This window comes from Athene noctua, chromosome 2 (assembly GCF_965140245.1).
Source record: "Athene noctua chromosome 2, bAthNoc1.hap1.1, whole genome shotgun sequence".
NCBI classification, from domain to species: domain Eukaryota; kingdom Metazoa; phylum Chordata; class Aves; order Strigiformes; family Strigidae; genus Athene; species Athene noctua.
In genome coordinates, this window is record NC_134038.1 from 65,264,477 (window position 1) to 65,279,255 (window position 14,779).

At 41.9% G+C, this 14,779-nt stretch overlaps 1 protein-coding gene across 5 annotated transcripts in view; it reads right to left on the minus strand.

Moving 5' to 3' along the window:
• The window catches only part of ZNF516 (zinc finger protein 516), a 163,553-nt gene that overhangs the window by 63,046 nt on the left and 85,728 nt on the right, over positions 1-14,779 (minus strand). For 2 of the 5 annotated variants that reach the window (XM_074899318.1, XM_074899317.1), the window contains exons 3-5: positions 11,385-12,866; positions 6,396-6,500; positions 5,420-5,487 (exon numbers count right to left, since the gene is read on the minus strand). In XM_074899318.1, coding sequence (XP_074755419.1) covers positions 5,420-5,487; positions 6,396-6,500; positions 11,385-12,866 — 1,655 coding nt within the window. The remainder of the gene's footprint in view (positions 1-5,419; positions 5,488-6,395; positions 6,501-11,384; positions 12,867-14,779) is intronic. The other 3 variants (XM_074899314.1, XM_074899315.1, XM_074899319.1) reach the window with 2 other exon arrangements.

Below are 14,779 nucleotides of genomic sequence, written 5' to 3' on the forward strand. Positions count from 1 at the left end.
AGGAGGCATTCATCATTAAAACGTCTCGTATCGAACCAGCTCTATGTACACGGGGGAGCGCAGCAGGGTTTCGCTGAGCCAGGGGAGGAGGGAAGGAGAGAGGGGAGGGGAGAGCAAGCGCCTTGCCCCAGTTTTCCTGAGTAAGAACTGAAAAAAGGGGTGTAATTAGGGACTCTTTTTTTGGACAGATAGCCCGTGGGATGTTGGGTGGCAGAGGCATGCTCTGCGGGTCTGGGCACCACCTGCCCATGAACCAGGAAGCAGTGGGGACCCATGAAAAGGCTAATCCATCCTCCTCCCACCTGGCAGGGAGGCCCAGAGGGGCCTGGGGTGGCGGGTGGGTGGACCCCTCTGATGCATGGCTGTGCCCCCCGTTTCACAGGAAACAGCACCTGAGCTTCAATCATGACAAAACCCACCCAGTGGTTCATCCCCTTGTACTCACACCAGCCCAAGAGGGCAGTCAGATTTTGAATCAGCTGATACATAGCTGGATTGACTTCTTCCTGAAGTGAAACATTTACCATTTTAAAATAAGTAGGCTTTCTTCACTTCCAGCATTTTAAAAGGGAAGAACAGCAGATCTTTTTTTATGTGAAACCTATAGCTTCCATACCAAAAGCTGCTTTCACACCAACCTCTATGGCTTTTCACCAGTTAACAGGAAAAAATCAGTTCTGTGCATGTCAATATACTGGAAACAGATTATCACATGACATTGCAGTTTATCTCAATGATCAGTTTGGTGCACAGATACGCTCCAGTTTGCTGGCAAGGGAAAAGTGTTCGGACAAGAACTACAGCTGCTAATCCTGTCTATAATGCTCATAAACTAATGGACACACAGTACATGCATATTACTCAGATGCTGGTAAGCAGCCTCCATGATTCCTTGATTGTTTGCATTATAATCTCCATATGTATGAACGAGACAAATTAGGTTGCCATTTATTTGTTCATTATCTATTATTTTGATTAATGGAATTCTTGTTCTCAGAATAACTATTTAAAAATAACATTTGCAATAATGAGGACTGAACTATTAATCATGATCTTTAGAAGAAACTCTGCAAGGAACTGGGGCAAGACATTTCATATGAACAAATGTCATAAATAGGACATCTAACAGACAGTGCTAAAATTTCAAATAAAAACCCAACCCCAACCAAACTCAGAAACTAATGGTTTAAATAACTTATTTGCTTTTTTTTTTTTCCTCCTCCCCAAAGTTGCTTTAGGACAAGCAGGGCTGTAGTGCTGCTAATGTAAAAACGTCAGAGGTAACAGATGCCCCAGCCCTTCCCCCAAGCTCCTTTACAATACACATGGGGGAGTGTGTGTGTGTGTATATATATATATATATATATGGTGTTTTCTTGATGGTTCTTTCCAATCTGCCTATCCCCCAAATTCTTGACTATTCACATTTATACTATCTCAAGTATCAAACACTTAAAGAAATATTATAAAATACTCGCAGTAGAAAAAATTAAAGCTTATGGACTCCTTAATGAAAGTGGTTTACCCCTGTTACACAGGACCTACTACGCACCTCTCTTTTCAGTGAATGAGGCTCAAGAACTGTTGTGCCCACAGCTCTTTCACAGAAAAGGACCACCACTGCTTTCTGGCATGGGGAGAGCTTCAGCCAGAGATATCCCTGATACCAACAGTTCATGGTTTTTCCTGGGCTGTAGCTTTTAACTGATTTTCTGTGAGTAAAAAAGTGTTTTTCCAGAGAGGGCAAAGGTTAGAGTTTTGGGGGTTTTGCTTGTTTCACTCACACAAAAGGTGTCTCTGGCTCCAGAACTGCAAATATGATTCACATATATATACTCTCAATTAGACAGAACTCCTCATTTCTAACCAGTATATCACGCCTTATGAACACCCAATTACTTGTCCCTTAAAATTTTTAGAACATATTGTTTGACACAGCACTGATAGAGAAAAAACTACATTCCTAAAGCAGGTTAAGTTTTTGTATGTTTTTTAAAACACAGCAGCAGAACTCAAATGCAAGGCATATGTATTAGAAATGTCATCACCATTCTGCAAAGGCAAGCTAGACTCCTGTGACACTGAATGAATTCACTTGGGAACTGGGCTTCTGGCTGCAATGCTGCAGTATCAGCCAGTGTCTCTGAAATGACCCCATGCTTTGGGAGAGTTTTGCTTTGAGAGCTGTAGCAGCTTCGAGGTACACATGGTCACAGGGACCCTTCTGAAGGGAAACCAGCTTTTGTCTTGCCATGTATAAGCAACTGGAGTCCACTCCCCAAATTCATGCCCACTAAATCAGGTCTTGGTGTAGCTGCTTAGTGTATTCCAAATTAAGATACATATTCATTGTGGATAAGCAAGTTTAATTATGAATATATTGGGATACTTAGCTTTTAGAAAAATATTTAATATGCTTAATATGGCAGCATTTCAAGAGAATCTGCATGACTTTGCACAGATTGTATTGACTTGGGGTATGTAATAAGCATTTTTTGTCCTTTAGACAAAGAAGAGAAGGAAATATTCCACAGAGTTCAGGGAAATTCACTCGATATAAAAATGTGTTTTTTGTGGGTTTTTTTAAAGCATTCAGGTACAAGAAAGAAACCACACTAAATAATGTTATGAAGGAAATGGACATCATCTTTCCTAAGTTTTGTTTATATTTAATTGGTGCTAATAACAAAGCATGAAACAGAGCCCAGTGCTAATATTACCACAAGTCGGTGTGTATGATCATCTTTACATGCCCCTACAGGTGGCCTAACTTTTCAGTGATTCTGAATACCTGCATCTCCTGTTGGTGGTTCACAACCCTAAAGTAGGTTTCCTATTTAGACACCTAAATACAGATTTAGCTGCCTCATTTTTGACAAAGCCTGGCTGTAGACCCTATTTTTAACATGTAGAATTAGAATTATTCTGTGAGGAAACTGCTATATAACGTAGCACTGTTGTAAGCTACTATGCTGGGGGATTTTAAAAGCCCTACCTAACATTCTTTCATAAAGGAAACCTTTAGAGATGATCTTCTGGTTGACTACTGAAGCGAATGGGGGAACTGTGAAATACTAATGTTAATATTTTTACTCTTTAGCAGACTACTCAGGGGAAGATATTTTACCTGTGAGGAGGAAACATTAAGTAAAGTGAATCATTTCCACTTAACATTAAAAAAAAGTCCCTTTCATTCTCAAGCTACGGAATGTGGTAACTATTGTTTCTTGCTTGGGGTGCGTGCATGGCACTTCTGTAACTTGAACTGACTTTACACCATAAACTCTCATGAATAGATGTGTCCCCAATTAAGAAATGAAATGAAGACACAGAGTGACAGTGTTTAAAGTGGGAAATTGTAATGTTACCAGAATGCTGCAGGCATCGTTCTGAGAGCAAGCTCGTTTCTGCGCTTCTGAAGGCCCCTACAGCTGCAGGTAGAAATGAGTGTATTCCCTCTCTAACGCCCAGGGACTGTGCAGGTGGAGTCTTCTGGGGGAGTGCAAAGCCTGCTCATGATGAGAACAAGCAAAACGGCAGACAACTGAATAATCCTAACCGACACAGATGCTGACAAACTGAGACAAAGGCTGATGCTGAGAAGCAAACAAGACAAAAGAAAGGGAACTATCTCCTGGAGAAGTGATCATACTGCAGCTTCTGTGGCAGAAATACTGACTGGCAAGAGAGAAAGTGATTCATGAAGCTAACCCCTACCCACTATTCTGCTATATTGAGAGACACTGTAATTTAATCAAATACTTTGAAGACAGATTGACACAGACTGAGACTGCAAGAGCAAGCTACATTTGCTGTGGAAGATGTTAGTCAATAAATTGTGGCATGGCAGTAGTTTACAAAGACAAGATTATGAGTAAATTTATTGTGCAGTAATATAGCCCGAATTACAGAAAGAGTCCAGATGTGGACTGAGATGCCACATCCCTTTTTGGATAGATATGGCCATTTCAGATTTTTTTTTAAATTTATTTCCAACTTTTAACTTAGATTGTCTTTTAGAAGAAAAAAGCCCAGATGCCTTCAGAATCTGATCTCAACTACACAAGAGATAAAACAGTGAGCATGAAAAGATGAAAGAGCATTTTAAAGATGCTTAGATTTACTAAATCTACATTAGTAAAATGATGAGAACCAAAGACTAGTTGAGCTAGTTTGCAGAGCTACAGTGTTTCACCTGTCACATACTTCTACTGAGAGGTACGTCCTTGCACAATTTTATTCGATGAGCATCATAAGGAGAGCACTTTCATCTAGTTCTCCAACTATAGTGTAATTTTGCTGCTACTGTCCCACAAAAACAAAGCAAACACTGCCCACAACAACTACTGAAGTGCTATGCCATCTTGAAAACTTTGAGGAGAGTTGTTGGCCACTCCTACAGTCTGACAGCAACTCGGATATTCCTGTGGCAGCAGCTGGGTTCCCCACATGGTCTTTGGGCCAGAAAGATGCAAGTGCAACAGAGAAGGTGCTGAGTATCTATGAAGGGTGCAGCATATGACCTATGCAATGTGCATGATGAGGATGGTACTGAGCAAGCAGAAACCAAGTCCTAAACTTCACAAAGGCAGGATCAGCATGCATCTGCATGCTCTAAGCATGGCTGAAATCATCTGAAATTGTTTAGTAAGAGACAGGAGGACAGGAAAAGTGCTGTAGTCAAAATTAAACTAAAACTGTGGAGGAAAGAAAAAGTGAGTGATGCTGGAGGCAGTTTCACAATGAAAGAAAACTGCCCATGAGAAGGTGTGCCCTGAAACCCACCTGCCAAACTGGAAGATGGGGTGGGAAGTCCAAGTTATGATGCTGGTCTCCAAAGACAAAAAACAAATTCAGTTTAATGGTTTTCTATATAACAGCTTTGTCATGTATACTTCAGAGCACTGAGAAGTGTTTGTTGTGACAGGAAACTGTATACTGGAAATAGGAAAGTACACCACCACACAGAGTCCACAGAAACTGGAGGATGAGAGCCTTTCAAAGGCCAGATACTGGATATCAGGGTATGAATATGCTTCAGAAAAATACAGACTAAGTGTTATTTGTATTGCTGAAGCAGAAAATGTGTTAGTTGTAAAACCAAGTTATTTCTAGAAATTCTTTACATACTATCTCACTATTACATATCACTGTGCATTACAGAGTTACCTATCCCACCCAGTCCCCAGTAAGCCAGTAACATGTTTATTTAAACACTAACTACCTGCTTTACAATTAACTGACTCTCTATATAACAGACTTTGATAAAACACTTAAAAAATTTAAGAGCTAAAAATGAAGCAACACCATTATTATTTATACATGTTATAAAACAGTCAGTGCTTTATGAGTATCACTGTGCAACTTTTTCCCAGCTACCACATTAAAAACCAAACATCCAATTAATAGTAAAACATACTTGTTTTGGGGCATCTGCGGAGGTGGTGTGAACTTCAGTACCTTGGAGTCCATTAGACTCAAATACCACTGTGGGAACAAGGGGGCTTGTTAACAGATGAACATTCAAGCTTCGTTAGTGTGTGTACATTATTTGAGACCATTACAGATTAACTACGTTCAAAAAAAGACACCAGCTACTAGCCTGTGGCCGGAAAACACCAATTTACCGTAACACTTACTGTAAGAGAGTGTGCTAATGGCAGCCTAGGGCCACTGCCCTTTTTAATTCAGACTTCGGTGCTGAAGAAAGCAATCACTGACAACATTAATTATCAGTGTATGTGTAAAGGGACCCTCTTCTTGCATTACTTACCATTTGGCCTCTGTCATTTTGCATCAGACTGGCTTATGTATGCATCATTCACACTTTTCAGGAGGAACCTGCTAGTCTAACTGTCTCTTGCAATGCTCAGGAGGTCTCCTGACACCGGTGGCTTTAGCCTCCTACAACCTCAACCACAGACCGCACCAGGTTAAAAATGGCTGGTAGGGATTTCCCATTTTAGGGCTGACCAGTCTGCAGAAAAATCTCGGTTCCCACAAAAATGTTCCTGTCAAAAGCAACGACGAGGCAAAACAAAGCCTTATGTTGTGCTGAAAGGGGTACTTTGATTTCAATTTGTGCTGGTGGCAACAGAATTCATTAGCATATTCATTTCTGAGTACCCTACTCTCTAATTAAAATAAAACATTTGCAAACAGGCTTATCTTAAATGCATTTCAATTTTAAGGAGTTCGGGCGCGGATCAGGTAAGCAATATCCGTAGAACAAGAGCAATAGTTGTAAAAATAAAAAACCTGTCTATTAGATTTAGGTACTGGAATTACTTAGGTTAACATGGTATGTGAAACGTAATTCTTGGGATTTTGTTAGGCAGATCTGAAAACAGGCAAGTGAGAATAGGAAAAAGCAAGTGTTGAGTGTGAAAAGGTACCTGTGTGGGACCTCTGATGAGTCCTGAGGTGACTGGGTTGGGTAAAGCATTTTCCACATTCTCTGCAGACGCAGTCTCCTTGGCGTGTTTGTGTCCTGAGCATCCCTGTAGTTGGGAGGGAGGGAGAGAGGGAGGAGGGGGTGGTGGAGAGAGAAGAGACGAAAGTTGAGAAGAAAACATTATGCCAGAAGAAAACATCATTAGTATGTCTAATGTGTCATTATGTGAGGCTACCTTCAGGCCCTGGATGACAACTGTCAGCCTTCATCTAGGCACTAGCTGACAGGCCAGGCACACACAGGACTGCAAGAATGCATAAATTACATTGAATTAAAAAATGCTCCCCATGATGTGCCCGCACCAGGACTGGCATGTCAGGTGTGCGCTTTTCAGAGCAGCTGGATCCACTTCTCAGCCATCACCCAGCTTTGTCAAGCAGTACATCAGGCAAATCAAAGTGACTCCAGCGTGGCGGAGACAAGTCACATGGATAATAGGAAGTGAGTAGGACCAGAGCCCAACTGTCCCCCCCGGGCAGCAATACCTCAGAGACAAATGCAGAGCGAGCGGAGCCATCACAGACTGATCAAACCTTTCGCCCCTGCCTACCTGCCTGCCGGTGCTGCTTTGACCCCGGACCTCTGAGGCACAGACGAAAGACATCTGTGAATGAAAGTGTCATTCCGGACATTTTGAGCTGGTAGCAGCGCAGCAGCCTTCCCTCAGCCCTGGGTAAACATGTTTTCTAGGCCATTAGCATTTGTGGAAAACCGCTCAAACCTCTCCTTTTTCTCCAAAGGTCAGTTTACAGCATCTGACTTAAAGGGCTGGTCTTTGTCTTTTTGCTGCTGATCAAAAAAGACACATTTGACTTTTATTGGGCTTTTTTATTATTTAAAAAAAAAAAAATGTTTGAACATCATCTTTTCTATTCTGATAAAACGCCCTCCTCAGAAGGAAAAAGTTGATGTTTCCATTTGCCACTGCAATACTTTGGCTTTTAAAGAAATTCTCAGGGGGTTGTCAGTGGAAGTGAAGTTTCAGATTTTCTTTCATCCCACCTCCCCCATCCCCCACCCCCATTACAGTAGTTTAAAAGAACAGAATTGTGGGTGAAAAAGTGGCAAAAAAAAAAAAAAAACAAAAACAAAAAACAAAAAAACAACTGAAAAATCAATTTCAGGATGCCAGAGGGCTCATCCAAAATACAGATCCTCCACCTGAAAATGAATGAAAAAGACCACGGGCTGCCATTTACTCTGCTGGTATGCCACCAAGCGTCTCTGCGATGTTTTTTTATCATAGCATATATTAAAAAAAATTGTCTGGCTGCACAAAAACCCAACCCACTCACAAATTGTATTCTCTTTTTATAATAGCACCTCCTGCAGATGGCAGCACAATCTGTATAATGTAGCTGAACACACTCACTCTCAACAATTAAGTTCCCGGCAGTCAAATACAAGATCATGATTTAGGGGCAAATCCAGGTCATGTATATCTACACACAAAGAAATTTTTTTTAAAATCACATTAAGTTTCAATAAGAGTTTCACTGTACTATAACGTGATAGATTTGACTTGCAAGGCAGTCAAGTTTAAAGCAGAATTTCTCATCTCTTACTAACATCTTCCCCTTACTGACCAGAACTACGCCTTCAAGCTCAAAAGCAAGGCCAAGCGAAGCACGTTGAGAGACCAGACGTGGCCTTTGCCATACCACTGTTCTGGCTGCAGGACAGGCAGGGACAGGCAGAGCAGGGCTTTGCTACCAGAAGACTGGCTCCCGTGGAGCCTGGGAGACCTGAGGTCCTCGGGTGGTTTATTGTCACCTCTGGGAAGACATTTAATCCCTCTATACCCCAAGCGTCCCTCTGTGAAAGGTGAACACACTTGTCTCACCAGCCATTATGCACCTGAGTCATGCATAAAGGAAGGTTGAGAAAGCTGTTGTAAACCAAAGTACCCTGTACAAACGCCAAAGGTGAGCAGGTTAGGACTTTGATCTAATCCCTCCTTGGCACTCACTTTATGGTGGTTATTTCAAAAGCAGGTGAAAAAAACGGATTGCTTCCAGGCATATTTGCCATTGTTGCATTTCCTAAGGGGCACCACAGTGCTTTTTCATAGTTCAGAGCTTTGAACGATGGGCATCATTGCCACAAGGAAACACCCCTATGAGTCACCACTCAGGTTATATGTGAAGAAGAGGTGGATGACTACAGGTGTTAGCAGATTAAAGTAAATGAACACGACTTCCTGTGAAACCAGTGCTCAAAGCTGGTATCAAAGGAGCTCCAGGAAAAGAGTGCATCTGCTGCCATAAACCATCCTTTACTAATATGGCGATTCATGTAAATATAATGAATAAAATTAAAACCTCCTATTAAATATAACAATAAGATTCTCTCTACAAGCATTTGAAAAGATTGGGCAGTGTGAAACAAACTTAGCCTAAGCTCAGCAAGCTTTGTGTTTGCAGCCATATCACAATGGTACATACAACTCTTTTTTTCCAAGGACACACTGGAATAAACACAAATGTGAAAGAAAGGATCCCAGAAATAAATCCAGCCACTCTAAAGCAAGTTGAACACTGCAATACCACACACTAAAATATTCTAGTATGATCCAAGATGAGGTCGTATACCAAACACGCAAGCAAAGTCTATCAGGAACATTCAACTGGGGGAAAAAAATGTGACAAATAGTATACCTAAGCGGGATTTTTGGTTGTCCTTTATGTCATGACTGCCATATTCACACTGCCACATTAAGACTAAATTGTATGATGCATACTGACTCAGAGGGCTCAGTCTAGGGTTGTGTGTTATTTCAGACAAGGTTCATTTACCCTCCTCTATTCGCAGTTGGTAGGATCTCGTTCCTTTTGCCTGAAGCAGCTTTTTATTTTAGTGCTATGAAAAACAGCCATCATGCCAATTGGTTTGGAGAACCATCATCAACCTGGAAGTTGTATATAAAATGAAGACAAGCTACATAAAAAAAGAGGTTTCAAATTCTGAAAACTTGATTGCTGTAAAACACTTGGAATGGAGGAAGAGATTTCAAAGCAGAGATGGGCACTAAATAACTTCCAGTTAAAGTGCCTCTGGAAGTCACTGCCCAGCAAAAACATTTTGGCAATAAAACCTCTCTTTTAAAAAGCAGGTAAATAGAGACACCCTTGGAAAACCTGCCCCTACTTTACTTTGCCCCAGTGGTCCTAATGGTTTTTCTGGTGCCTGCATTCACTAAGGAAGTTTCTAGTTCCTGGCTTTTACTGTTTCATTTCATCCCTTTTAACACATCTGGGAGCTCAGTGGGTCAATAAGATTTCTCTGAGCAGGTTGACACAACGCAGTATTAAATAACATCAGGGAGGGCACCCACGTGAAGGTACCCCAAGCTGATGGTGGAACAATTAACCAGCATTTAGAGCAGGAAGCAGGCAAGGAAGAACTAGACAACATTCCTAGGCACTAGGATGGTGAAACCAAAGTCGGCTGAACAAAAGCAGGAATGCTGAGGCCGCAGTTTTAGAAACTAAGCATGCCCTCCTCTGCTTCCTTAACAAAAAACAGGAGCCTGATGTTAGTTACAATCGTCAGGCAGCCTGTAACCACCTGCAAAATGATCTACTCAAACAACGGTCAGCTCCTATGCAGCATTACTTTTTTAAATGATTGAGCAAAACACAATGGAGTGGCTGAAAGGTGCACCTCCTGGACTATTTCAGATAGATTTTGCCTTCCTGTCTTCTCCAAAAGACCTTCCACCAAGAATTGATCAAACACTATGGCTCCTTCCTTGTCTCACAGCTACCAAAGTGGTCAACTTGCACACACTTTCTGGCCACTAGACCATCGCTGGCCTCAGACTACCAGCTTCCAAATGCCATGGGTTTGGTCCCACTTACAAACTGGGTCACAAGCTCCATTTCACATATGCTTTTGACAAAACAGAGAGCACTATGTCACATGAGGACACTAGAACACTGGTCTGGAACACGTGCTCTTTCCATACGGAGTTCAGTTCTTGCACAACTTCTATAAAGAGAAGAAGCGTATAAAAAATGGGATGGTGTACAAACGGTGAGAGCTGGGACTATGGCTTCCCTTCTCCCCCACTACACACCTACACACCCATCTCAAGAGTAATAAATCAGTGTGATTTTCAGTTTCCACTGAGACAAACTAATTCTGGCAGATCATCAGAAGGGTATGATTTCACATGCAAATACATTAGTTCCTTTTTTTTTTTCCCCCTCATTCTTCTTTTTATGTGGCAGTTGACTGACAAGTGACAGGAGAGGCACTGATACTTTTTCAGTCCCTGAACTTTTAAACTGGCTGTTTGCACAACCGCCTTTCCTGATTACATGAATTCTGCCCCCTCTCTTTATAATTATAAACATACAAACAGATCAAAAGAATCATTTGAAAAATACAACAGCAGTCTTTGATATGGACAAGGAAGATCTTAAGACTTTTGTCAAGAAAGACAAAGGACACTGACAAGTGATTATCACTGTTCTTAGAAGATTTGTTTGCAGAGGAAATTGAACAAAACCTCCAAAATAACATCACAGATAAGCCCCAGAGGACGTTCATTTTGCCCGAAGCAAAAAGATGATGATGTGTGCCAGCACCAGCATATGAGGAGGATCTTTGTGTGACAGCACATCTGTGTAACCTCAGCCTTCTTGAAGTGAGGGGACAAAGGAACACTAATACTCCAGGTGGAACCAGATACATTTAACCTGCAACAAAAATGTCACACAGTGCACGAAGGGGAATGCTGCAATGTTAGAGACTGGTAAACAAACCTATTCAAGCCTATCCAGAAATGATAAAAGCAATGAACTCGTAATCCCAACCGTTAGAGAGAGAGAAGGAAGGAACTGTGAAACAGCATGTTGTGACTCTGAATGAAGCAGGAACAAGGAAGCCGCATCCTCGGCTACAGAAAGGCTTGTGAAAATCTTACCTGCGTGATCCAAGACAGGGCTGTTGGCACCGCACGTTTGGTACAATGAAGCAAGGTCCTTTGGAATGTATGTTTTAAAGATATTTAAAACGTCCAAACGTTTCTCATGCCCATCTGATCCCAAATCCTGTTTGCTGGAGTGTAAAGCTGGAGAAACCCCCACGGCACTAGGCTGGGACTGCAGTAGTGGACTCGCTCGTGCTACCGCTGTGCAGTTTGCCAATGTCCTCACCTCATTCCCAGCTTTCACATGAGACTCCCGCTGAGGCACTGATGGCTCTTCATGTTTAGTGTACTGCTCGCTTTTACACAGAGGATGATACTGCAGCGGCGGGCTGAATTTGGCCTTCATGGGGTCAGACGCACAGTGCTTACCTGGAGGGGCAAAGCTAGTACTTCCTTGTTGGGGAGCCACATACTTTTCCACTTGTTTACTGTTGGTGGGCTGAGTGCTAGGCCTGGATATGACCGGTTGAGTAGGCGTTACGCTTCTGCTATAGGCTCCCATTTGCGTAAGTTTGGAATTTGCTTCATATTTACTTTTTTGTTGTGCTGCTATGCTGTATTGCTCCTGGGAATGGTTTAACTTGGGCTGTCTGTACCCATCCAGACCTGATAAGCGTGGACCACAGTGGCTGAAGGCATGACCGTCCTTTGCCTGATGCATGCTCCCAGACTTTGCAGTCATCCCAACGGAAAGAGAGCTGCTTTTGGACCCTGGCAATGTACTTGGCACTTGAGTGCGTGTAAATCTGGCAATGGGCAAAGGCTGGCACTCCTTACCGCCGAGAACAGGAGGGGGGCCAGTACGCCCACTCCTTGCCAGAAAGACCAGGTTGTTTTTAATACTCTTGAATCCATTCTGTTGAACCCAAGGGGGGACCATAGAGTTACAGCTGATTTTGTGCAAAATTCTTTTGTGCATCCACAGGACTTCAGGGTAGTAGGTCTTGTGACTGCAGAAAGGACATGGGTAGACAATTAAAGCAGCCTGCAAGGATGCATTCAGATTTTTATTGCATGAACTATCCCTTGTTGATTTTTCACTCAAATCAAGTGGAGCTACCTCTTGAACTTCAGCACCTTTTTCTATCAGAGGATACTCCCTGTGCAAGTCTAGCAAATTTTCTCTAGCACGACTAGCCTGCACTTCAAGTGACGTTTTCAAGCCCATGACCACATTTGGAGATGTCTGGCCCATACCCGAAGCAAAGCTAGCAATGCGACTAGAGCAAGGAAGCCCTTGGCTGTGGTGAAATGCTGGCATCTTTATGTCTGCAGAAGCTTTTAGATCTTGGTATTTCAAAAAGGGCTCCTTGATGACACTCTCCAGTGCTGACACCAGGGCAGGAATCTCTGGTTTAGATTCCCTGGCTTCATTTTCTCTGGTGTTGTGGCTTCCCAGCTTTGGGAGCTCATCCAACTCAGAAGTTACCATTGGGGTTTCCTCTTCAGAAAAGTTGCAGTGGTATGGCTTTTCACCTGAATGGGACAAATAAAAAAACATCCTTGTCATTTTATGCAGAAAGGACCCTCAAAGACAGAGCATAATTCAAGACTACAATAAGGTAGCAGGAGAAAAAGCAAACTTTGGTATTAATATTGTAATGACATGCTACAGACTAAATGTACTGTATAAGCAAGAAAATCATGAAGTAAGACACAACAGTTCCATTTACTTTTAAAGATGACTACGAAGTCTGGATAAACTCTCTAATGCTGCATGTTCATGACATTTTAAAGAAAGAACAATTCAGTAATATATCCATGTTAAAATTCTGGGACTGCAAAAAAAATAAACAAATATGCAACCATTTAATGTTTTAACAAAAGCAAAGATAATGGTGCCAGACTAAGACTGACCTAGTTAAAGGTCTGTCAGTGCTTCCATTACAAGTCCCTGTTTTCAGAGGGTTTATAACTCAGCAATAAAAATCGGCTCCACATGGAAACCAAGCATATAAGCAGGTACAGAATACATTATAAACTGCTCGCTTAAGAGGGACTTTTGCAGTGGCCAAGTATAAAAGATGAGTTATGGAGGATGTAAATTTTGAATTTTCCGTCCATTAGTTTAAAACAGATCCATTTTTTTTAACATACGTTTACGTTTGTGTCAAACTTTAGGAAAATTTTATGACCACTTAATCCATGGACAGATAAGGAATTCAACATTTTCAGGTATTTAGATTACAGAATTCAAACCAGACTTTTGATTCTTCTCATTTTCTTCTTTGCTTCCCAGATCTTCAGAGTAAATTTAGCTACCTAACACATGTCCTGGACAGGGAACATACTGGGCAGTGATTAAAGCTGCTTAGGGTGAAAGAGAAGAGTAGGATTTGTTTTGCTGGGAGCATGGCTACCTCTGCCTGCGCTCCCGACGCTGATCTCTCAGAGCTGCTGATGAAGCCATTGAATCCCTCCAAATCAGTTCACAAATCAGTTCTACAGAGATTTTCATCACAGAGGTAATGCTTACTGCATCCATTTAACATGTAACTGAATTGTATCATCTGACAAACTTTCAATTAACATGCAGTTAATGAGCCACTGTCAAGCAAGTGTAAGGAGACCATGGTCCATGTAGAACGTCCAAAGTGATCACTGCATCGTCAAAGGGCTGAGAATGGGAAAGGAGTGAACTGCTCTGGAGCTGCATATCCTCTCACATCAACTCATACAAGCCAGCGCTTCACAAAAGCAAGCACTGTTCGCTAGCACGGTGCCACAGACCTTATTCTGCACAGTATAATGGCAGAAACATATCTTTAGCTGGAGTTTCACTGCAAATAAAGTCTACTTAGTCTTGCCTTCAATTCAAGCAAAAAATGCTTAAGCCTTTATTTAATTCAAATTATGTTAAAAATAAAACCATAGATTTTGCAGCCTTGTAGGACTGAGTGCTCAGTCTGCTAAGATCATTTTCCTTTCAAACACTTTAAGAGGGTAAATTCGGGGGGGGGGGGGGGGGGGGGGAACCCACAACCCAGAAACTTGTTCTTCCTGTGTTGCAGGGGGCAAGGTTTTGGGAAAGCATATGCCCAGTACTACCAGCCAAATTTACAGTTTGAAACAAAGACACTGCATGCAGCGGTGAAATTTGACACTGCACATCTGTGTTACTTTCAAAGCACATCTGTCAAAGCCCAAAATATTTGTGCTCTTAAATAAGATTTTAAGGCTTCTCTTTACGATCACAAGGAGTAGCTCCTTTGATCATCGTAGTAAATAATAAAGCAAAGCAAAAACAAATCATTTGGTTGTAGCAGTACTCAGCAGAGTCTGAACCGACCTACTGGCTACATTGAGCACAGCAGGCAGAGGAGGGAGACCACCATCAGTCCCACTCTTGGGGCTTGTGGAGCTGGGAGGCTCCAGTCACATCTGCACAG